Genomic DNA, 25,203 nt, shown 5'->3' on the forward strand with positions numbered 1-25,203 from the left:
AATCAAAAAAAAAAACCTGAGACATCGATGTCGATTTTCTTCTTCTCAAGGGGGACATGTGATGGCGTAAGTTTTGGTGGCTTGGAAGCTAGCCTTTAGGCAAGGGTGTAAAATACCCTTAAACTTTAAATGGCATCCTATATTGAGGTACACTTCATTTTAAAGCTTTTTCAATTCTGCTCACGGCGACATACGACTTTTTAAATTTTGGTTTGGATATGACAATAAAATTATCACTTAAAGAATAAGACAAAATATCAATGAATGAAAGAATCTTATTTTATTAAGTGTTTAAATCTCGCCATTCCTAGCCTAATAATTATACTCCGTTTTTTCTCACTATCTACCTATATATCATAATCAAAATTTAGAAACATCGCTCTGGACGCTCTGTCATTTGTGGATTCATGTAAATAATCCATATGAAACATAAAACTGTATTAAACAATTATCTTTGTTTCTATAAGAGCGGGTACATTCCTATTAGATGAAATTTCTTGACAGTGATCAGTCAATTCAGGACTACGATGAATTCAATGAATCAAATAAGCTCCTAAATGTTTTCAAATTATTCATAGGCACAAGTTTTCAGAAGATTCCAAATTTTCAGGTACTCACAGGAAACCTCAAGGCAGAGTGCAAAGAAACTTATATTTAAAGTGCCCAAAAACATATTTAATGCAACTAGGCTTTGTTGAAAGCCTCCAAATCCGTGCCATCTCGAGAGTGTACTGAGTGGAAAAAGACAAAAATAAATAACATCACAGACCATATTTCTTAGAACCTATCTTGCTTCCGATGGAGGATAATACATACATACATGGTGAGCTCGGTAAAAAGGCCAGTTCTCCGGGTTCTCCCCATTTTTGAAGCAAGGGAAAGAAAAAATGGTGAAAGACGGTGTGGCATCCAACGTGGGGCTCGAATATCTGTAACGTCAAGGGAATGTGATGTGAGAAAATCACCTGAATCATTTTGCCTGTGGAATAATTGTAATTTGTAACACTGCGGATTAAGAGACGGCTAAATAATATCTTCTCTACTAGGAAATTAGGAATAAAATTGTTAGAACAATCTTTGAACAAAAAAATTATATTAATTTTTTTTGTAAAATGGATAGTTTTTAGTTATTTTAGATTTATTTAATTGCGTAAGGAAATTTCATAATAAAAAAATCATAATTACTCAAAAATAGCTCGCATAGAATGAAAAATGCCTTTTTTCTTGGAAATAATACAAATTATATGAAGTAATTCCATTTTCAAAATACTCAGTGGCGTCGAATTCTGTATTTTTATCGACAGTACCTTCCAATATCTCTGCCATTGATTGTCAGATTCCTATACAAATTCATTGAATTTTTGTTGAGTTTTATCAGTCTAGATCAGAGGCTGAGGGGCTCTGGGCGGCGACTCCCTAGAAATATTCATAGTAAAAAAATTTAATTTAAAATTTAGTTTACAATGTTATCTGGATAATTGAATAGATTAGCTTATGGAACACATTAAAAAGGAAATATTAAATTTGTAACGTGCATATAATTTAACTCGACTAGAAAAATCCGTTTAAAAAACTCTGTAAAGTGTTTACAGCGGTGGTCATGGTTACCGTCGCGCAGAAGTGAAAGACGCAGAGGGGGTAGTGCATATTTACCTACTATGCAGTGCAGACCGTAACCAAATAGTAGCTATACACGATTTTTTTCTTATTAAACGTAATTTGTTCAGATATGGTGTAAAATTTTGTTACTTACGTATTGTTTCTTATGTGTTTTTTTAAAGATAGTAAAAATTTAAATTGATTGTAAAGACAGACTAACAATAATGCTATTGAAACGTCAATAGTGCAAGAAATACCAAACTTTAATGGACAAGTAACTGAAAAGTTTATTTCGAACAAAAGCAGAAGAATAATGTTCAACACATTTCCCCTATATTTCAATAGTATTTAAAATAAAACTGTAAAATTATATTTAACTTTTTTTTTCAATACTTTATACCTACATTTTTCCGCCCTACCTGGTATGAAAGTCAAGCGCCGCTGGTCTAGATCAAATATCTTTAGAAACGAAATAAAATCAAATGTAGATGACTAAATTATAAATTAAGGTACTAACTAATTCATAAAATAATTGTATTTTCCTGAAGTTACAAAATTTCCAAATAAATGTATTAATTTTGGACATATTTTAGTTTTAATCACAGAAGTAAGACAGTTCGTGCAAAACATGAATTGTTCAAATGTATAGTGTGTCAAGCAGTTGCGGTAAGGAAGTCCTTAGAGAGTCCTAGCAGTCCTCGGTTATCGCGTTTGTAGGATTAATTTCACCTCACAATGAAATATTACAGACACGCTCGCTTTACTTAACTCCTTTCCCCCTTCTGGAATTGTATAGATTGCAATCCAACATTTTTTTAGATTTATCTAGTTAGACATGCTGTATTGTATTCGGCGTTCCCCAGGCAACATTTTTTTTTAATACAACTCTCATTAAATAAGTGAATTATAATCTCCCTTTTAATATATTTAGTGATTTACAGGATATAACAACAATTAACCAATTAATTTCAAGGACAGATAAAACTCAGTCATGTCGAAAATGCGGATATGTCATCTAAAACTAAGTAGTTATAGAGAGTCGGTCTTGAAAATTAAATAAATAACTAAATTTTATTGTAAGTATTATTATTTATTTAGTTAGACAAATTAGTTCATTCTTTAAATCCCCATTAATTGTTCAAATAACGCGAAAATGATTATACAGGGTGTTAGAAGTTTGACTGCCTTAATTTTAATAGACAATAGAATACATTAAAATAAACAAAAAAAGCCTTACATGACATGGGCCCTAAACTCAACTATTTACGAAAAAAAAAAAAAATATCAAATTGTCCAATTTGATTTACAGAAGTTGGATTAATTAAGGAATATTGACATAACTGCGTTCATAGAATACCATAAAATACAATGTTTATCACTTTTTTGAACATCTTTATGGCTGAATTCTAAAAAATAATTAGCGTTGAAATAAATTTCAAATTCGATATCATTCATAACAAGCAATGTGACAACGGCGCGGCGGTTAGCACGAGGTATTAAGCTGTCCAGCAACCAGCAATACGCAATTCAGTTGGTATCTGGAATTCGACCCTGTGGGAGTGTTTTTTTGCGTACCATTATTTCCTTTTCTTGAGGTGTTTCTCCTTGCTTTTTTATGCAAGCGAGAGCGCGAAAATTGGATTTGAAGGTAGCGCGCGTGCATTGAAAATGTTGGTGGACATTTTGAGCTTATGTTGTAGTTTGTTTTGTACATATGCGTTTAAAAATTACTAAATTTTGCTTTTTGGTAAGTACCTAAATTATGTTTAATATGTATGATTATTTGAGCGACGTGATTCTTTGGGTTGTTTAATTACATATTTTTCAAATTCATAATTTGATTAAAAGCTAAGTTCCTGTATTAAGCGATTCATAAAAATTCGAGCTAAAATTTAAGCAGAACATTGTCTTCTTACTACAAAAATCGATACATTTTATTTTATTTATTTAAAAACTGGAATACAATTGTCTTGAAATTTACTAAATATTTCACATGTAGTGGTGTATCAGCTGTATAGCATTATGTTAAGCGCTGTTGTCACGTTGTGATGAAACTCCTCACTATTAATACTCGATGTAATTTTAAAACTGTTAATCTTATACGCCCCTGTAATATACAACTTTTTTATTCATATATGATTACTCTATCTCATGTTGAAGTAATGGCAGTCTTACACCCTGTATATTCTAATAAATTTGGATAAAACGTCTCTAAAACATTTGGTTGTTATACTTTAACGTAACCGTTAATTTAAAAACCATCAAAGCTGGAAGGTTTTGCTTTTACTTTTTGTTTTATGTAAAGCTATAAAATTAAGTGCTTTTTTTTAAATACTTTCAACTGATTTTTATAAATTTATGATGAAAATCACTCAAATTTTATAAAATCTCATTGATTTGTTATCTAAAATTATTTTGCAGAATGAATGAGATTTATGTGACAATTTACAAACATCACTAATATTGCAAATGCACATTTTAATTCACTCTGTAAAAATATTTATAAATTGTCACGAAATTTGATTGATTCTGTAAAATAAACTTCAGTGATGTTTATTCGAAGAAAAAAAATGGAAAGAGAATTGAAAGAGTGATTTTTAACTTTTAATATCTCGAAAACAGCTTAATATAAAAAAATGATGGCGAAATAACCTGATCTATGTATAAAATCATTGCTTTGATGTGAGGAACATTAATAAACAAACCTATTATGTCAAATTGCTTGTAAGTACGTCTTAACTTGTTAACGAGGCAATTTAGTGAAAAAACATTTTATATTACCTACATACTAATTTTTATGAGTTCTATCTGTTCCCGCAGTTCAATTTTGTTGCTTTTTTCTCATATAAAGAGTCTTGTGTTGACACAAAACAGCCCAGTCCAATAATTTGATAATTGAAACAATTTTTTTCATTTTGTGAAAGGCAGTTAATACAGCTCCATTAAAACCACAAGGCTTGCCTACTGAGGCGAACCGGGGCAGTGCAGCAATACCGTAGTGGGATCGAATCCCGCACGCGGTAGAAAAATTCTTTCGAATTNCAAGGGAATGTGATGTGAGAAAATCACCTGAATCATTTTGCCTGTGGAATAATTGTAATTTGTAACACTGCGGATTAAGAGACGGCTAAATAATATCTTCTCTACTAGGAAATTAGGAATAAAATTGTTAGAACAATCTTTGAACAAAAAAATTATATTAATTTTTTTTGTAAAATGGATAGTTTTTAGTTATTTTAGATTTATTTAATTGCGTAAGGAAATTTCATAATAAAAAAATCATAATTACTCAAAAATAGCTCGCATAGAATGAAAAATGCCTTTTTTCTTGGAAATAATACAAATTATATGAACTAATTCCATTTTCAAAATACTCAGTGGCGTCGAATTCTGCGTTTTTATCGACAGCACCTTCCAGTATCTCTGCCACTGATTGTCAGATTCCTATACAAGTTCACTGAATTTTTGTTGACAATTAGACAAATTAGTCCAAGTTTTATCAGTCTAGATCAGAGGCGGCTGGTGCTGGGGGGCTTTGCGGCGGCGACTCCCTAGAAATTTTTATAATAAAAAAATTTAATTTAAAATTTAGTTTACAATGTTATCTGGATAATTGAATAGATTAGCTTATGAAACACATTAAAACGGAAAGGTTAAATTTGTAACGTGCAGATAATTTAACTCGACTTGCAAAATTCGTTTTAAAAACTATGTAAAGTGTTTACAGCGGTGGTTATGGTTACCGTCGCGCAGAAGTGAAAGATGCAGTGGGGGCAGTGCATATTTACCTACTATGCAGTGCTGACGGTAACCAAATAGTAGCTATTCACGTCTTTTTTCTTATTAAACGTAATTTGTTCAGATATGGTGTAAAATTTTAACGTATTGTTTCATGTGTGTTTTTTAAAGATAATAAAAATTTAATTTGATTGTAAAGACAGACCAACAATAATGCTATTGAAAATTCAATAGTGCAAGAAATATCAAACTTTAATGGAAAAGTAACTGAAAAGTTTATTTCGGACAAAAGCAGAAGAATAATGTTGAACACATTTCCGCTATATTTCAATAGTACTTAAAATAAAACTGCTCAATTATATTTAACTTTTTTCCCAATAGTTTGTATCTAATTTTTTCCGTCCTTCCTCGTATGAAAGTCAAGAGCCGCCGGTCTAGATCAAATATCTTTAGAAAGCGAAATAAAATCAAATGTAGATGACTAAATTATAAATTAAGGTACTAACTAATTCATAAAATAATTGTATTTTCCTGAAGTTACAAAATTTCCAAATAAATGTATTAATTTTGGACATATTTTAGTTTTAATCACAGAAGTAAGACAGTTCGTGCAAAACATGAATTGTTCAAATGTATAGTGTGTCAAGCAGTTGCGGTAAGGAAGTCCTTAGAGAGTCCTAGCAGTCCTCGGTTATCGCGTTTGTAGGATTAATTTCACCTCACAATGAAATATTACAGACACGCTCGCTTTACTTAACTCCTTTCCCCCTTCTGGAATTGTATAGATTGCAATCCAACATTTTTTTAGATTTATCTAGTTAGACATGCTGTATTGTATTCGGCGTTCCCCAGTCAACATTTTTTTTAATACAACTCTCATTAAATAAGTGAATTATAAATCTCCCTTTTAATATATTTAGTGATTTACAGGATATAACAACAATTAACCCATTAATTTCAAGGACAGGTAAAACTCAGTCATGTCGAAAATGCGGATATGTCATCTAAAACTAAGTAGTTATAGAGAGTCGGTCTTGAAAATTAAATAAATAACTAAATTTTATTGTAAGTATTATTATTTATTTAGTTTGACAAATTAGTTCATTCTTTAAATCCCCATTAATTGTTCAAATAACGCGAAAATGATTATATAGGGTGTTAGAAGTTTGACTGCCTTAATTTTAACAGACAATAGAATACATTAAAATAAACAAAAAAAACCTTACATGACATGGGTCCTAAACTCAACTATTTACGAAAAAAAAAATTATCAAATTGTCCAATTTGATTTACAGAAGTTTGATTAATTAAGGAATATTGACATAACTGCGTTCATAGAATACCATAAAATACAATGTTTATCACTTTTTTGAACATATTTATGCTTAATTCTAAAAAATAATTAGCGTTGAAATAAATTTCAAATTCGATAACATTCATAACAAGCAATGTGACAACGGTGCGGCGGTTAACACGAGGTATTAACCTGTCCAGCAACCAGCAATACGCAATTCAGTTGGTATCTGGAATTCGACCGTGTCGGAGTGTTTTTTGCGTACCACTATTTCCTTTTCTTGAGGTGTTTCTGTTTCTCTTTGCTTTTTTAAGTAAGCGAGAGCGCGAAAATTGTAATCGAAGGTATCGTGCGTGCATCGAAAATGTTGGTGGACATTTTGAGCATATGTTGTAGTTTGTTTTGTACATATGCGTTTAAAAATTACTAAATTTTGCTTTTTGGTAAGTGCCTAAATTATTTTTAATACGTATGATTATTTGAGCGACGTAATTCTTTGGGTTCTTTAATTACATATTTTTCAAATTCATAATTTGATTAAAAGTTAAGTTGCTGTTTTAAGCGATTCATAAAAATTCGAGCTAAAATTTAAGCAGTACACTATCTTCGTACTACAAAATTGATACATTTTATTTTATTTATGTAAAAACTGGAATACAATTGTCTTGAAATTTACTAAATGTTTCACAATAATAATTGTTTACATTTTTGTTATTCCGTAGGACAAGCTTGCTGCGTGCACATGTAGTGTGCATCAGCTGTATAGTATTAGGTTAAGGGCTGTTGTGACGTTGTGATGAAACTCCTCAATATTAATACTTGATGTAATTTCAAAACTGTTTATCTTACGCCCCTGTAATATACAACTTTTTTGTTCATATATGATTACTCTATCTCATACTGAAGTAATGGCAGTCTTACATCCTGTATATTTAATAAATTTGGAAAAACATCTTTTAAACATTTGGTTTTTATACTTTAATGTAACCGTTAATTTAAAAACCATCAAAGTTGGAAGCTTTTGCTTTTACTTTTTGGTTTATGTAAATCTATAAAATTAAGCGTATTTTTTAAATACTTTCAACTGATTTTTATAAATTTATGATGAAAATCACTCAAATTTTATAAAATCTCATTGATTTGTTATCTAAAATTATTTTGCAGAATGAATGAGATTTATGTGACAATTTACAAACATCACTAATATTGCAAATGCACATTTTAATTCACTCTGTAAAAATATTTATAAATTGTCACGAAATTTGATTGATTCTGTAAAATAAACTTCAGTGATGTTTATTCGAAGAAAAAAAATGGAAAGAGAATTGAAAGAGTGATTTTTAACTTTTAATATCTCGAAAACAGCTTAATATAAAAAAATGATGGCGAAATAACCTGATCTATGTATAAAATCATTGCTTTGATGTGAGGAACATTAATAAACAAACCTATTATGTCAAATTGCTTGTAAGTACGTCTTAACTTGTTAACGAGGCAATTTAGTGAAAAAACATTTTATATTACCTACATACTAATTTTTATGAGTTCTATCTGTTCCCGCAGTTCAATTTTGTTGCTTTTTTCTCATATAAAAAGTCTTATGTTGACACAAAACAGCCCAGTCCAATAATTTGATAATTGAAACAATTTTTTTCATTTTGTGAAAGGCAGTTAATACAGCTCCATTAAAACCACAAGGCTTGCCTACTGAGGCGAACCAGGGCTGTGCGGCAAAACCGTAGTGGGTTCAAATCCCGCACGCGGTAGAAAAATTCGAAGGAATTTTCCTGTCGTAACCATGGATGTTTGTGATTGTTAAGGTGGAGGGTAATGTAAGTTAGCAGGCAAAAAGGGCGAAGCATGGCCTAATTGCTGGTAAGCTTCATGAACTTTTTTTTTAAGATAGTTTTTAGGGTTGTTATGCCGTGATATAATGTACATGTTTGTTGCCAGTTAGTTTTAAAGAGGTCTATCTGTCCTCGAAGTTTCCTGCATAAAATTCGGACCACCCTGTATAACTAAAGTGTGCGCACCTGACATATTTAGTGGCCGTTCACAACGAAAGAATCACCTCGTTTCACCATCATAATAATCAAAGCCTGACCTGTCCAGGCAGGATGCCATGTAGGATATTTGTTTTAGGTGTTTATGTTTTTCTTTAGTTATACATACGTACCCTTACGCCCGCACGATAGAAAACAAATATTTACATGTCAACGTATTAATCGTTAACGATTTCCATCCTACTCAACCTCTTCAACCCTTTATTTCCCCCTATGAAAAACTCCAATCTTACACAAGGAAAATTAACGCAAATAATTTATTTACAAGAAATGAAAGCCACAGTTTGATCCAGTTTTAGATTTCTACGGCTATGGTAGTAACATCGTGGCTTGTTCGACACGTTATTCGCTTGGCTGCCAGAGAATAGCGTAGCGCGGATGGCCACGAAGACAGTTTCGTTTCATTTCGCCCCGCAAAGTTTAGCACGCCAGCGCGAGCTCTCGCCTCGCAGGGACAACTGTTAGTCAGAGCTACGCTTTGTGTCGGAGACCGATTCATTCATTAAAGGATGTGTTCAAAAGTTATTTTGGACGAGAAACTAATAGAATGTGTTAGAATGCATGAAGTATTGTACAACACAGACCGGAAAGAATATAGTGATAACTATTTTAAATTAAAAATATGGTCTCAGATTGCGAAGAATTGCGGAATGGCTTCGGGTATGTCATGACATAAATTCCTCAACAAAAATTAGGACTGGATTATGAAAATATCATTATTTATTTATGTACTTATTTTCAGCTAAACTCGCAATATTTAATTTAACAGAAAATACTGTATTGCAATAGCTTTATTCTTAGTGTATTAGAAGCAGTTTTCAACAGTCAGACGTAATCGTATTTGATTTGGAACAATTAATTTTGAACCTCATGTAAGCATTATATCGGAATGCGCATGCGTTTGACTGTTGGAAACTGTTTTGGGTTCCTCTAGGAACAGAGTTACTGTCTTAAGCCGGCCGCACATTGAGATGCAAGTGACGCAGGTAACGCAGGGCAGGGTAGTGCAGGTATATTCACTACAACTTAATAGACCCGCGCGAATTGGAACGCAGAGTAGGGTAGCACAGAACTGCGTTTAAGTAAACCTGCATAGCGCAGTCTTCCGGACACAGTTTCCTGCGCCACGTGCATAGTAGTTTTTGGTGTTTGAAAAAATAGGCTCAGAAAATTCGGACGATAGTGCAAATTCCCCATGAGTATTTCTCCTTTTCATATAGTTGCTTTTCCAAAATGACTTTCCTCTTTGAAATGTTATATAATAAAACAGTTTCTTCAAATTCTGCGTCAGAATCTGACTCAGAACTGTCCAGAAACAATGCCATGATCAAAATTTAAAAACAAACCTTTTAATGCCCAAATATATTGTTATCGCATTCGCATATAAGCAAGAACTGCCAAGACTGTTTCAAGTAGCGTTCACACTGCGTGACACGTTTTTTTCCTGAACTGTGTAACCTGCCCTACCCTGCCCTGTGTCGCCTGCATCTCAATGTGCGGTCGGCTTTAATGTTATACGCTACTCTGTGCAGTAAGAGACCTTCAGTTATCAAAATTAATCATTTTAAAAGCAGAATCATATAACTAATGAAATTTAGCAGCGTCAACTTCAGTTTATGGAAACAATGTTATGGATGAGACGTTCATTAAAAAGACGTCTATATTCAAAAAAGGATATTCACTATGAAGACTGTCTATCGTAATGAAGTACTTTATGGAACAAATGGAACCCCTGATAAAAAAGATCAGTGTTTTGCCATCCACATTAGTTTTTCCCAAGTTCTAATAATTTAAGCAAATGTCGACTGCTTGTCAAGGGTATTGTGATTTTGCATGAAAATTCCTCCTTCATGTATCTATCAAGACTTGAGAAATGTTTTCGCACTGTAATAAAAAGTGTGGTAAAATTCCTCAAAATTTCTATGGTAACCTGTTGCCTGTTGGCTACCACGTTGTTGTTTTAGAATTCTTGACTTTCAAAAGATATACACATTTCTCTTCTTCAAAAGGAAACTCTGAAAATGTAGATAAAAAACTCTGACCGGTATTTATATTTGCTGCGTTCACTGATCTATGGCGTTTCAGCGTATGATTTAAAGTTAGTAACTGGCCTGTGGCATTTTAGTCTTTGATTCTTACTGATGAGTTGTTCGCCCAAATTTCATGTAGCTTTAAGTTCTCAGCTCCGTTGAATTTATCTAAAATTTTTTGTATCTACTACGTCTATAGAGTCTGGACCTAAATATTTTCTTTCTGCCTCTCTCTCTCTGCAACTGCTGACTTCTCTACGTCGTTATTCTTTAAATGACAATTGTATGGTTTGGGAAGCACTATTTGCGAAAACAAAAATTAACATCAATTTTTTTTTTATATTTCAAGAATGGGTAATGATAGCTTCACAAAATTTGGTACAGCAATAGTTACATTTATAACTTAAAAAACGATATACTGGTAAATATATATTTTACTTGCCAGTGTCATAGATACGAGTCAGCTCCTTTCTTAAAATTTAACACTTACACCTACAATTTTTTTGAAATATTTTTATACATTTTGTTAAAACATTCTTACGGAAATACTACTATTGTCAAACTGTAAAGTAAATTGTATAATTATGTTCGCACATTATTTTTGTTAGACGATAGACCTATAGTTTTTCAAAAGGATTTTCATAAAAGGTAGGTATTCAGAAAGAAGTAACAAGTTTGTATGAAATTGATATACAAAACTATTAACTAATAAATATACATTTCACCTTGTTATAGCACGAATAAATAAAAAACAAATAGAAAACTTTGAAGGAGTTTTTTAAAGGATGTTGCAAATAGAGTTAGATACAATCATTATTAAATAATATTAAATAATAATAAAGTAGTTTCTTTAAGAAAAAGAATACGGTCATGTTTACAGTTCGATGACAGACACTCCGAAAACGAATGTGAACATTTCTCTGTTAGGTTTCCTTGAGACCTAAAAAATTTTGTTACCTGTTTCTCTGCACAACTAGCTCGAATATAACTCAATTTACATTTATTTGATAGGAAAGAAATACTACTTATCTAAATATGTAGCTTTGTACAAATATTAAAAGGATGCATTTAACATTAAGCATTAATGTAATAACGCTGAAAATGTTTTTGTATATACATGGGAAAATAAGCTTGATTTATTTCCGCTGTTAATGGTGGAGGCGCTTTGAAACTACAAGAGATGTAAATACGTTTTGAAAAATTCTGGTATTTATTTTCCTTTAGTGATGTTTCTTTCGCTCCTCTTTTGATTTATATTCATCTAAAAAAGATTAGTAACACACCTTTGTTAAATTATTCTTTTGTTTACTATATAAATTCTGCTAGAAACTGCGATAGATATAATTTCAAGTTAGACTTCACTATTTCAGTAAATACTAGTGAATAGGAAAATATTTATTCTTACTACGTACTTACTTTCAGTCCATTGAGTGATTTTAATTAAGTTTTTATAAAAACTTGGGTTAAATATGGTAAAACTTATGGTTTAAGACAATTCTGATATTTTATTGTATTTATTTACTTCAACGACAAATAGAATTTCAATAAACAAAAGTTTTACTTACGTATTTACTTAGATACTTAAATATTTTGTGGCTTACTGACTATTATCAGTGTAAATGCACTTACACAAAAAGCGGATGTGAGGGAGACTAAGCGTAGCGGAAACCAATAAAATCATGATTACATTTTAATTCCTTGAAGGAAAATCTACAAAATCTTTCAGGATTACCTTGAAGTTTTTGTTGGAATGATTAAATTCACCGCATTGCTTTCTTACACATAGTATCCCAGATTGGTTGGGAAGCACATCTGAGACAAAATTAAGATAGTTTAGGCATCCCTGTACATAAAGCATACTATATAAAAGTCAACGCCAACTGAGATATAGCTCTAAATGAGGTGCCACGAAATAAAATCTTTGAATATCATATGAATATTTTCACTGTAATAAATTTCTTGAATTTGTAATAACGTGCGCTAATGGCTATCTGATTTACAATTTTTAATGCAATATTAGTTTAAAAACAATACTTGTATTTATTTGAAATGTCGATGTATGTTTTTAAAAATGTAGATAAATTTTGTTTGAATAGGGATCTTCACAATATTAATACCCGAAAAAATAATGAAATACGTATACCTTTCACAAAATTATCAATTGTAGGTAAAGGGCCAAATTACTTAGGACCCAAAATATTTAATCATTTGCCATAGGAAATAAAAGAGTGTAAAAAAATTGGCCAGTTCAAACGAAAGTTAAGATTGTATTTGTCAGTTAAATGTTTTTATTCTATGTCTGAATACTTTTGCTAGGTTATTTATTTTCTTTTATGTTTGTATATGTTTTTTTTTTTCTTTTGATCTCTCTTTAGTTTCTAGGTGTTCTATCTTCAAGTGTTGACTAATGCTATATATTATTTTGTATTATTATTATTATTATATCGTTAACGTCGTTCTAATATGACGTATTCCACTAAATTTGACAATTTCACTTTTCTTGGAAATGGAATTGTAATAACGTTTTGCAGCTTCCGTTAAGGTTTTTAAGGTCAAATTGTTTATTTACTACTTTTAAACAAATATTCTAATATATCTTATTCCTCACGCCGATTCTCACGTATTCTAAAATGTCGTATTCCACATAGGTACTAAAGTTAACATCAGCGATTTGACAGTCACTCTAGATTAGTTTTAAGTTAGTTTTAACAAAATACTTTAAAAAAATGAGCAGGAAGGTAACTAATTAAAAATAATTTATCTGCTCCCACTATAGTAAATAGACTATTAATACATTGTTTTTAAGGAGGTAAGTGGATTTTACCATAGAAGTGGAAGTTGCTACTCTAGGTAAGTGAGGTAACTTACCTTCCTAGGGAAAAAAGCGATTTCGAGTTATAAATGCATATTTTATGAACAAATAAATAGAAATATTTGATGAACATTACATTTTATTAATTATTATGAATGGATATTTATAGTAATTGTACAGTTATTACATTTAGTAACATTTATAAAATCTAGATAATTATTCCCCTCGCGTTTACTAATTGTCACATTTTTCTCAAAATGATTTAACCGCTTCATTTCAGTTACCGGAGGCTCAATATTATCTGACTGATCCATTAAAACAGCATGATGTGACGTACTACTAGAACCTGGAGTTGAAGTGTCATTGTAATGAATCCTGTTGGCTATTTCATTTTTGTTATTTAAACTGTCAGCAACATAACTTTCTGCAATTGTGGCTGATTTCCACCCAGCATGTCTCTTGATTACTAATACATGAATTTCTGTATTAGCCAGTAACGTTGCCGATGTTCTTCGGAATGAATGGCCTGTATATGTTTCAGGATGTTCTAGTTTCAAAAACTGTGCAACCTCATTAGGAATCATAGAAAGTGTATTCTCGTCGATTGGTTGGTTGTAACATCTACGTGCTTGATAACGCATAAAAAAGCGTGAAATTTCAGTTTTAATTTCCAATCTAATCTTGATATATTTCGTGAGAAACAGAACCCAGTCGAGAAGTAATTATTTACGTACGTGACATACCATTTTTATAATCTGGAATTGGAACTACAATAATATTATCGAAATTTCTGAAATTGACGTTGTCCAAAATAAGTTTGCATAACTCATCAGAACGGCATGCTCCTGCAATGTCAAAGACCGTTACTACCTTCATTAGCAAATATGTGTTATCGGGTGCCTGAACGAGAAAATCGTTGACTTGTTTTCTTGTAAAAACGTTTGATTTTTTAGGTGTATAGCCGCCATTCTTACGTTTCAAAAATACTCTCAGCTTGGGGTATTTTGATATATCCGCGTACTCCTTTATGAAAATAGTTGACTTGATCATTGAGTATTCACTCCACAAACTCGCCGGTAACTTTAAAGTTCTTGACTTCTCCATGAAATATGCTAGCAGTTATATTTTAGAAACACCAGTATTTTTGTTCTGGACCATTCTTTGAAATTTCTATATGGTCGTCCGTAGCGCACTTTCGACTTTTCGGGTAATAAAAATTTGCTGCACTTTCTATTTGAAAATCACTCATTTAGAAATAATTATTCAAAACCAGCAAAATTGCAACTTTTATGTAGCTTTGTTTATAAACACCTTAGAAACGATAAAAAACTCAATAACTGTGGGAGCAGATAAAATGTTGTACACCACGCAGCAGTTAAGTATAATTTACCAGTCTCGGGCTCTATTGCCAGCCCTCGCTCCGCTCGGGCGCAAAATCGTCCTCGACTTCGTCCTTTATGGTGTAAATAGCTATTTTTTAATATAATTATATAATTTATTTAAATGTTTTTTTTGCTTCAATTATTATTGTACACTTTAATTAGCATAAAAAATAAAAATTAACTTTTTTAATTATGAGAGTGAAACAGTTTTATGGTCTCCTGAAAATTTTTTCCAATGTAGGATACGTCATATTAGAACGAGAGTATCGATATTCTCCCCCAAATCTTTTGAGAAGTTGAGGAAAATGGGGAAATACATTCGCAAATCGAAACTAGTAAATATTGGTATTGATTTGTTTTATATTTTGCCCCCTAAACGCTTTTTTCCTGCGATACTGGTAACACTAATAATGCTGTGCCACAACAGCGAAATATCCGTTTAACAAGACGATATGTAGAAAGATTTTATAAGCTTCAGACACTCTTTTGCTCCCTTAACCTTTGTATGTATTTGTGCCTGAGGATATAATCTTTAATATTTTTTCTTTGATAATTTTTCTCACTTTCTTTCTATAGTTTCTATAGTTATCATTTCTTTGTCTCATTCAAATGCTCGCTTCCGCTTTGTATATATATGCGCATAAGCTGAAGGATCTATTTTTTAATTATTTTCTTTGATAACTCTCAATCTTTTGTAACATGTGTCATTTCTTTGGCACATTTCATTTTGATTTCTTTTGTTGCAAAATATTTATCTGTTTCATCACGTCATTGCCTACATTTCAAATCCTTTCCTTTTTGGATTCTTTTTTGCCTTTGTTTCATTAAATGTGGACGCTCTAATTTTTTTTGTATATCTTTAGTTGGTAACCTGTTATTCATCTCAGTTTTTTACATAGTAGGTACCTATATCTTCAAACTCAAGCTTTATTATTATTATTATTATCCTGTTGATACAAACAGTCTGTCTACGCAAAAATAATGAAATAAAAATTTGTTACAGGTGAAGAAGCGAAAAAATATTGGAAAAGTCTTCGCGATGGGTACAGAAGCGCCCTCAAGCTGTACACGTCGGGTAAAACTGACCCTTCTAAAAAAATCAGAACGTGGAAATACTTCGAGCAAATGAATTTTCTGCGTCCTTATATGCGGAACCGACAAAGAAAAGATAATGCGAATTCTGAGCATTCCGAAGACATTGATACGCTTGACGAGAATTCTCAGGAAAATAGGCCTAGTGACATAATTAAAGAAGAAGATTTGGAGTATTTTGAAGCTCCAGATTCGATTGACGCCGGAAATGAAGGATGTTTCCAAAGCGACAGTCCCGTTCCACCCAAAAAAATGTGTTTAACTGCTAAAAGCAGAAACGATCAGTCAGACGGAACACCTACAGGAATACACTGGACCCAAACAGAATTTTGTCCAGTGCCTGAAGATAGTTTGAAATTATTTTTTGATGCCATGTATGCTTCAACTAAAAAACTACCTCCAGCATTACAACGCGCAGTTAAAAGCAAGTTATTTCAAGCTGTTGCCGAGGCCGAGATTGAAATGGAGCAAACTGGCAATACATATTAGATAGTACGTTGATATTTTTATTTTATATATTATTTGTAGTTAAAAATAAAATATTTGTTTACTTTCAATACAATTGGAACTTTTCATTTCACATACATGTTTTCCTTCGATTAATGCCACAAGCACAAAATAAAGAGAAGTGGATTGACCTGAAGACTCCACCAGACTGTTGTTATGTATTTTGACGTGCTAAATCCGTCGTTAGTTTTACTCCAGCATCCACAGGATTTGAGTAAATTGCTCACAGTAGCTGAAAATTCTGAAAAAAATCCTGTTTCTTGGATACTCATATAAAGGGTGTTCCACCCAAGAGAGATTCTTCTGTAACTCTGCAATTGTAAAATTTATTAATAAATGGTTTTAATAAAAGTTGCCTGGAATTATGTGGGCCATATAGAGAAAATATTTTTACCTTTACAGAGTGTTCCATTTCGCGTGGGTGCTATATAACTGTGTTATTTTAAATGGAACACCCTGTATATTATTGAATTTTTGAATTTTTTTGTTAATATTAGGTTTATTAAATGTACATAGCGTTTAAAACTTACCATTTTCGAGATAATCAGTTTTGTTTGTAGGCTTCCGTGGCTGTCGTTAATGGTTGAATGATTTCCGGGCTGAATAACTTCTGAAGAAGAGAGCGATATGTCTCTCGAAACTTCAAGTGTTATAAATCGACGACGTGGCAACCAGCCCGGAAATCATTCAATCATTACGAGATAATTAGTTGTTTTTGAAAAAAATCACAATTTCAGCTCTCTAAATGAGGCTAGATAGCGTCTAAACCGCAAGAGTTAGAAACCTGAAGTTTTCACAGTTCGTTTTGGCATAAATTACTCTATCTTGTCATCTGTGAGCAAAACATGTACGTTATTCAGATTCGGAAATACTGAGACCTACATTTAATAATCTTAGGAGTTGAAAAACTTTTTTTTTTTCGAATGGAATAACTCATATTAATTGTCATGGGTGAATATAAAATTGAATGCCCTTTCGACTGATATAAGGTTGTCCATACTTATTTTTTTTAACAGTTTTCCAGAAAAATCAGGTTCTTTTCTAAAGTCCGAAAAAGTAGCTATGTAACAGCGTCAAGAAAGCCTTGCAAAATCATTTTTCTCTCACATTTTATCAGGACTGGGACTGACAGTGTCAATTTACTGGTATGTTTAAGAAGTGGTTTGACAAACAAAAGTAAACCACTAACAACAACTAAAACAAAACGCAAAACGAGACAAACTGAAACTCGGAACACAAGGAGAAGAACACTTAGACCGCTAATTTACATGATTTACACAAACGAATTCGGTTTTTAAAAGCCTGTTCAACATTGGTCAACACATCTGGCGTAATTTTTTGAAATGCTACTGCAATGCGCTGCCACATATCTTTCGCGGTATTGGTGGTGTGACGTAAACTTTGCTTTTTATAAATCCCCATAAAAAGAAGTTGCAACTTGTCATACTGGACACCTAGAACCAACTTACTGGTTCCCCGCGACCAATCCATCTGTTGGGAAAAGTTTCTTGTAAAAACTGACGAATCGTAGCGGTAATATGAGGTGGAGCACCATCATGTTGGATCCACATTCTTCGAAGTGTAGCTAAAGGAATGTCGCCTAACAGATCTTCTGGAGCTAGAGTGTTTGTTAAAAGTTTAAATAAACTGCTCCAGTTAGATGCTGGTCAAAAAGGAATGGTCCAATGACATGGGTTCCCAAAATTGCTCCCCATACGTTCAAAGACCATCGTTGGCTATGTGTTGTCCGGAATTGGTGAGGATTTACTGTGTCATAATAATGGCAATTATGACTATTAACGAAACCATTTTTATGAAAAGTAGCCTTGTCGGAGAACATGACCCGTTCAAAAAAATCGTCATCTTGATTTAACATCTGAAGTGTCCACTGACAAAACTTCTCCGCCTAAAGTCTACTTTTAGTAACTCTTGGTGTCATTGGATGCGATAAGGATGTGCTGTGCTGTGCTTTCGTAAAATCCTAAGTATCAACGTTGTACTAGTACAATTGCAAGGCCTTATTGACGCTGTTACATAGCTACTTTTTTGGACTTTAGAAAAGAACCTGACTTTTCTGGAAAACTGTTAGATAAGTATGGACAACCTTATATCAGTCGAAAGGGCATTCAATTTATCATGCACTCATGAAAATTAATATGGGTCATTCCATTTGAAAAAAAAAAAAGATTTTTAACTCGATTATTAAATGTAGGTCTCAGTATTTCCGAGCCTGAACAACGTACACGTTTTGCTCACAGATGACAACATAGAGTAATTTATGTCAAAACGAACTGTGAAAATTGCAGGTTTCTAACTCTTACGGTTTTGAGAGCTGATATCGTGATTTTCTACAAAAACAACTGATTATATCGAAAACGGTAAGTTTTAAACACCATGTATATTTAATAAACTCTACCTAATATTAACGAAGGAATTCAAAAACGCAATAATATACAGGGTGTTCCATTTAAAATAACAAAGTTATGTAGCGCTCACGAGAAATAGAACACTCTGTAAAGTTAAAAACATTTTCTTTCCATGGCCCATATGATTCCATACAACTTTTATTAAAATAATTTTTTTTATAAATTTTTATAAGTATTTTGGAAAAATATTGTCTTAATAGCTATCATTAAATGCTCATTGCATAATTATTACGTAACAAATACCCTAAATAGATCTTTGATGTACCAAACAATTTATTTCAGTACAAGCTCCACAAACTGCCGAAACACAAATTATTACTTGACCGGACCCATATAAAGTCCTTTTTAATAATAAAAAAAAATCATGTAAACATTAAATATCAAAGAACACAAATATTTTTTTCATTGTTTTGATAAAATATAAAATACGAGAGTGGTCCACACAAGCAGTGGTGACCCATCAGAGATTAGGGGCATTAGGGCACACCGAAAACACTGCATATACAGCAGTCATCCTCAACAATACCGATTCATTTTGTTCCCACATGTGTTAACAGAACATGTGTTAGGATATCACTTATTTTCGTCTGCAACTCTTGATTCTTTTTTATTTGGTCCTTCATTTTAAACATTCAGCCTTTCTTCCCTTATGTTCAATGTTTTGTGAAATATTCCGGCGATCTCTTTAAGATATGTTAAAATTTTACTGAGAAAATCAAAGTTAACTTATACCACATCACAGCAAAGCGTATCTTAATAATATATTATCCATATTTTATTGATGGTGAAAATGATGATGGATTTAAATCTCTTGTTTTTCGCACTTTTAGATTAGGATATTTGGAAAACCTGAAGCGAGATTGGATTCCAATTCAGCCCGTCAAAAATCTTTGAAGAAGAATAGTCCGATTTTTGGTTTAAAATTTTGTCGGTGTGTGTTATTGTTCTAGATCATTTTAATGTTTTTCTAACAGTATTGTATGCTTTCATTATTTTATTATTAGCGTGTATTTTGAAATCCGCATTTTGTTATGTCTACTTTCGGATATATTCGATATATTCATGCTGCAAACATTCATTTTTGTTAAAAACATCAAATAACACCGAAAGGTACGTTTTAAACCTAATATCTGTTTATCAAAGTAGGCCGAAAACCAGAAAACACCCAGAAGAAATAGGACATGCTGTATAATTAAAACCAATTTTAAAATGTGAAGAAATTGTTTGATGTAACTTTTATTTGAAACTTTTCGGCATTATTGGTGTTACACTGTGTATAAATTGTAAATAAATGAATGAACTTTCGTCGTTCTATGTGCATTTTGTAATATTTTAAGAACTGTTTGTTTTTTTTTTCCTGATAAATTTATTTTACAGTTATGTTAGGTGTCACAAAAAACATTTGTAAGAAAGGTGGCAGATATAGATTTAGTTGACAGTTAAACTTACTTAAAAAAATATACTTTTGCTTTAATCTCAAAATTTTCTGAGCAGTGTTAAGATTTAAATAAGATCTACATTACTAATGTTACTTAAATAATATAAGTCCAGTCGAATTAGATCATAAACTCTGAAAACTTAAATAAATTATTAGTATTTATTGCACTTTTACGGTGAAGGGTATATAGATAATATTAAAGAACTAACTCGAAACACGTGATGATAAGTTGGCAAATTGTAAATAGGAAGCAAAATTACGTGTTATTTCATTCATTTACTGTCCTTGAAAATCCAGACGACCTATCCAAAAATTAGTTGTTTCATGTTGTAGGCAATTAAATTTCTACAATTTAAGGTACTTAAAGTCATTTTTCATCAATTTATTAACTGTAAAATAAAGGTAGAACGCGGAAAAATCAGTTTTCGAAAATAGCTCGTTATTGTTGCAAAAAGTGTGCAAAAAAGTGCATTATTGTGAAGTGGCCTTTTTGACAATACTCTGATCATCGTTCTGTTTTATTTGAGCTAAGCATAGTGGAGCTAAGCAGCAATAGTGTATCATTTTTCAGAAGAAATTTTAGTGAACATTCTATATTAAATTTTGTTTCTGCTCTCTGTAACGAAGACTGGGGAAATTTGTATGAATTATTTTTATGATATTTTTCGTCATTATTTTGAAGTATATTTTCTGCTTCGAAAGATTTATATGAGTAGGGATGTTAACAAACAATGGGTTTACAATGAAGTAAGAATTTCTAGTTTGAATTTGAAAGAACTCTTTATTTTACAAAAAGTATTCCTGAATTATCTATAATATATAATAGGGAAAAGAAAAATCATCAGCTATTGATCATGAATACTAAAATAAGTTATTATCAAAGAAAGATTATTAATTCCGACAATAAATCTCGAACTGCTTGGAGTATTATGTCCAATTTATGTAATAAAGAGAACAAAAATAACATTATTTTAATCAACAAAGACGATATTTTACATGAGAATCCTAATCCTTATTTAACGATTATTTTGTAAAATGTCCTTTAAGTATAATCAATCAGATACTAACAGTCAGTAATTTACCTTCCATGGGCAAATCGGCTTCACAAATAAACTCCTTATTTTAACTCCCTTCGCAATAGACGAATTGTCACTTTTTTTAACAGATAAGTTAAAAAGTAGGAATTCGACATTCCCATGATTATTATTAAGAGAGTCACTCGCTCTACTATTTCCCTTATCTATATTCCTTCTTTCTATATCTTGTAAATTTATCATTTGAAACTAGTGCATTTTCAGAAATTTTAATACTAGGAAAAATTGTTCCAGTTTTCAAAAGAATGAAATCTTTGAATAACTATAGACCTGTATCCGTGCCTTAGGGATTCTCTAAAATATTTGAATATTGCTTTCTTGAGCGACAATGAACATGGATTTCGTATAGGCAAATCTACGATTTACGTACGTACACTGACTACATGAGAAAATTTTAAACTTTTTGGAAAACGGCTAGTGTCCTGTTGGAACCTTTTGCGATCTCAGCAGGATATTCGATTGTGTTAATCATGAAATTTTAATATCGAAATTAAATAAGTAAAGTATTTTAAATTGGATCATTACTTTTATTGAAAATAGGAAACAATTTGTAAGCATAAATTATAATAATCAGAATGTTTGTAGTAAATATAACTCGGAATGCTCTTTGGTAACGTTTTGTGTACCACAGGGATATGTTTTACATGATATCGATACTCTTTCACCTAATACTCATTTTACCATGTACGCTGATGTTTCGTTTTAGTAATATCTAATAAGTCAAATAGAACCTTAAAACTTGAATGTGATATTTTAATGAATAACTTAAGTAACTGGTTTGCCCAAAATTCATTACATTTTAATATGGAAAAAACTCAAGCACTTCGATTTTGCACTACTCACAATAGAAATTGTGAATTAAATTTGAATATTAATAGTAGTTCTCTACTTGCTGATACTGTGACAGTAAAATTTTTAGGTCTAAATTTGGACACAAACCTTAACTGGAAATGTATCTGTAAAAATACTTACAAGTAATATCAAAATTGTCTTCAATAACTTATTTATTTCGAAATATTATAACAGTCCTAAGTACCGATCAACTCTTTTGTGTAAACTATGCCCAAGTTCAATCTCGATTGAGGTATGGTGTTTGTTTCTGGGATAATCCAACTCTTTCGTCCTATGTTTTTATTGCGCAGAAACGTATTTAAGATGTATGTTTGGTGTTTCGAGTACTTGTAATTTGTGATATATAACGAGTACCACAATGTCAAAACCAGACAAAAACATAATTAGCATGTACTTTGTAGGGCCTAAAATATTTAATTGTTTACCTGTGGAACTAAAAAATGTAAATAATGAGTTTTTATTCAAAACAAAATTGAAATAATTTTTCATAAATAAATGTTTGTATTCCGTATTAGAATTCTGTTCTTCTATGTAATTTATGTTTGCGTTTGTGTATTTAAGTATTCCTAAAAAGTGTTTAGATTTTGCCTTTCTTTAGAATCAAACCAAAAATTGTTTAGGTTTTGAAATTTTATATCTGCAAGTAAGTCGTTGATTGCGTGACCTTCATTTTATTGTAGCTCTGGGTCTAACCACAGGTTAATCCGGCCCCGAATAAAGCATATTTTTACGGTAGTTCAAACTTTAACTCGACTGGACTATAACTGCATAAATAATGGTGACCCATCAGGGACTGAGACAAATCGAAAACAGTACGTACCTATGCAGCAGTCGCCCCTGAACTTGTTAAACAATACTGATTCATTCAGTTTCCACATGTGTTAACACATCAACGTGTGTTTCGACGTCACTTATTTTCGTCTACAACTTTCCTCCTTCCTGTTTATTTGGTTGTTTATTTTAAAGTCATAAGCCTTGTTTCCTTTATGTTTAACATTTTGTAAGGTATTCTTACTCCGATAAGCTATAGTTTGAATGAGGAAAATGAAGTTAACTTGTAACACGCATGGTGAATTTTGAGGGTCACATAATGCCTATTTTATTTGTGATAAAAGTGATGATGGATATGAAGCTCCAACAATGAATTGGTATCGTTCTCGTTTCAAGAGAAATCAGAATATTCTTTATTTGTTTCAGATCACTCTCATCGCTGTTTAAAGGTTGAACCATACTAATTCATTCTGTTCACACACCTACACACAACATGTGTTGTAAGATTGTTTATTCTCTGTTTCATTTTAAATATTTAGAAGCCTTGCATTCCTTACGTCCAATACTTTGTAAGACGTTCTGACGAGCTTGTTCGGATAAGCTGGAGCTTGATTGAGAAAAATAAAGTTATCTCCTACCACACGCAAGGCGAATCTTAACAGTCACATTATCCCAACTTTATCGGTGGTAAAAATGATGACGGATCTAAAACCCCAATAATGATCGTCTTTCCGTTACCGAAGAGGTTCGCGTTCCGACAGAAATCAGAATATCCTTTATTTGTTTCGGACGGCAATCATAAAAATCACGATACCGAACCGAAAACATCCATCCATAAACAATACCATCGAGATCCGACGACCTGTGCCGAGCGCCTCCACCACGGTTCCAGCAGCGTAGCTGAACATCAACCGCGCTTATCACCACCAAGCGAACGCGGGTTAGTAGCGCGACGGCATCCAGGAGTATAGGGTAGTAGCGCAGCACCTCCTGCTCCCTTTACGACGTCGACGATCCCAAACTCGCGCCGAAAATATTGCCGAACTTTTCTCTGTTCCACCTAAACAAAATCGAACTACCACAAAAAGGCTTCGTATTGCGACTTTTTAAGTGATTTGTGTCGTTACGGCAGTTCTTAAACTTGTAATAAAAAACTTTTATAGTTGTTTTCGCAGTGCGTTGGGAGTGCCGTTCCAAGACAGAATAGAGATTTTCGGGGAAAATTGTATGCTATTCTTCTTGTGTGATTGTGAAATGTAATACTTTTGTTCCAAACAGCAAACTGAGGATGGTTGGCTACAATATGGAAGCGCGTCTCAGAGTTACCTTTGGAATAGTTCTTTACTTCCTCTTCATTAAAGGTAAGACGTGTGAAATGTTGTCATATTAGCGCTACATCAATTAAAAAATCTAAATTTTGGACTATATTTTGACAAGACATAATGTAATGTTTGGAGAGTGCTACTGTAACAATATGTCTAATAATTCAATTTAAATAAGAGGCTGATATGATATGTTCACGATTTCAGTCAAAACAATAATTTTACATCACTGTCGATACTTTTTCAATTCAATATATTTTTTTATAGGAAAAATTTTCTCTGGAAAAAAGAAATCTTTGGTATAGCACTGTATAAGAGTAAATGGTTAAAATATAAGACATATGTATAAGATGATGGAAATGTCTTTCACTTTAAGGGATTTGATGTACTAGTTTTAAATTATACCCATACATTATACTACACAAATTATATTATTTAAATATTAGTATTTAATTTTATAATACAGAGTGTCCCGCATAAGAACTGACACAGGGCAGGTGCATGTAGGTGTGTCCAAAATATTGTAATTGAACCCAACTTACCTATATACAAAGTTGCACCCCTGAGGAATTATTAGCCCCCAAAGTGGGGCCCTAAATTTCGAAAAAAATTAATATCTCTGCAACACTTTACCGTAGAAGAACCAAATTTGGTACATGATTTAGGTTTATTACTGGTCTTCTTTGACTATGATTTAAAGTTAATTGAAGCACTACAAGCTGTTCATTGGGATGATTCGCCCCTAAAATTGTACCGAACTTTTTTTTCATTGACCGAATTGAA

The 25,203-nt window shown here is 32.1% G+C and overlaps 1 protein-coding gene across 1 annotated transcript; it reads left to right on the forward strand.

The window, feature by feature from the left end:
- The first annotated feature begins 9,182 nt into the window (after positions 1-9,182).
- LOC108904765 lies at positions 9,183-16,499 on the forward strand. The gene is made up of 2 exons (XM_018707440.1): positions 9,183-9,354; positions 15,922-16,499. Exons 1-2 carry the CDS (start codon positions 9,204-9,206, stop codon positions 16,497-16,499), a joined length of 729 nt encoding a protein of 242 aa, XP_018562956.1. The 5' UTR covers positions 9,183-9,203.
- The last annotated feature ends 8,704 nt before the right edge of the window (positions 16,500-25,203 follow it).

This window comes from Anoplophora glabripennis, unplaced genomic scaffold (genome assembly GCF_000390285.2).
Source record: "Anoplophora glabripennis isolate ALB-LARVAE unplaced genomic scaffold, Agla_2.0 scaffold124, whole genome shotgun sequence".
NCBI classification, from domain to species: domain Eukaryota; kingdom Metazoa; phylum Arthropoda; class Insecta; order Coleoptera; family Cerambycidae; genus Anoplophora; species Anoplophora glabripennis.

Bases quoted from the DNA above. Each gene is read 5' to 3' on its own strand.
- LOC108904765 (XM_018707440.1), top strand. From the start codon at position 9,204: ATGTGTTCAAAAGTTATTTTGGACGAGAAACTAATAGAATGTGTTAGA. The intron at 9,355-15,921 runs GTATGTCATGAC...AATTTGTTACAG, and splicing joins GAATTGCGGAATGGCTTCGG to GTGAAGAAGCGAAAAAATAT.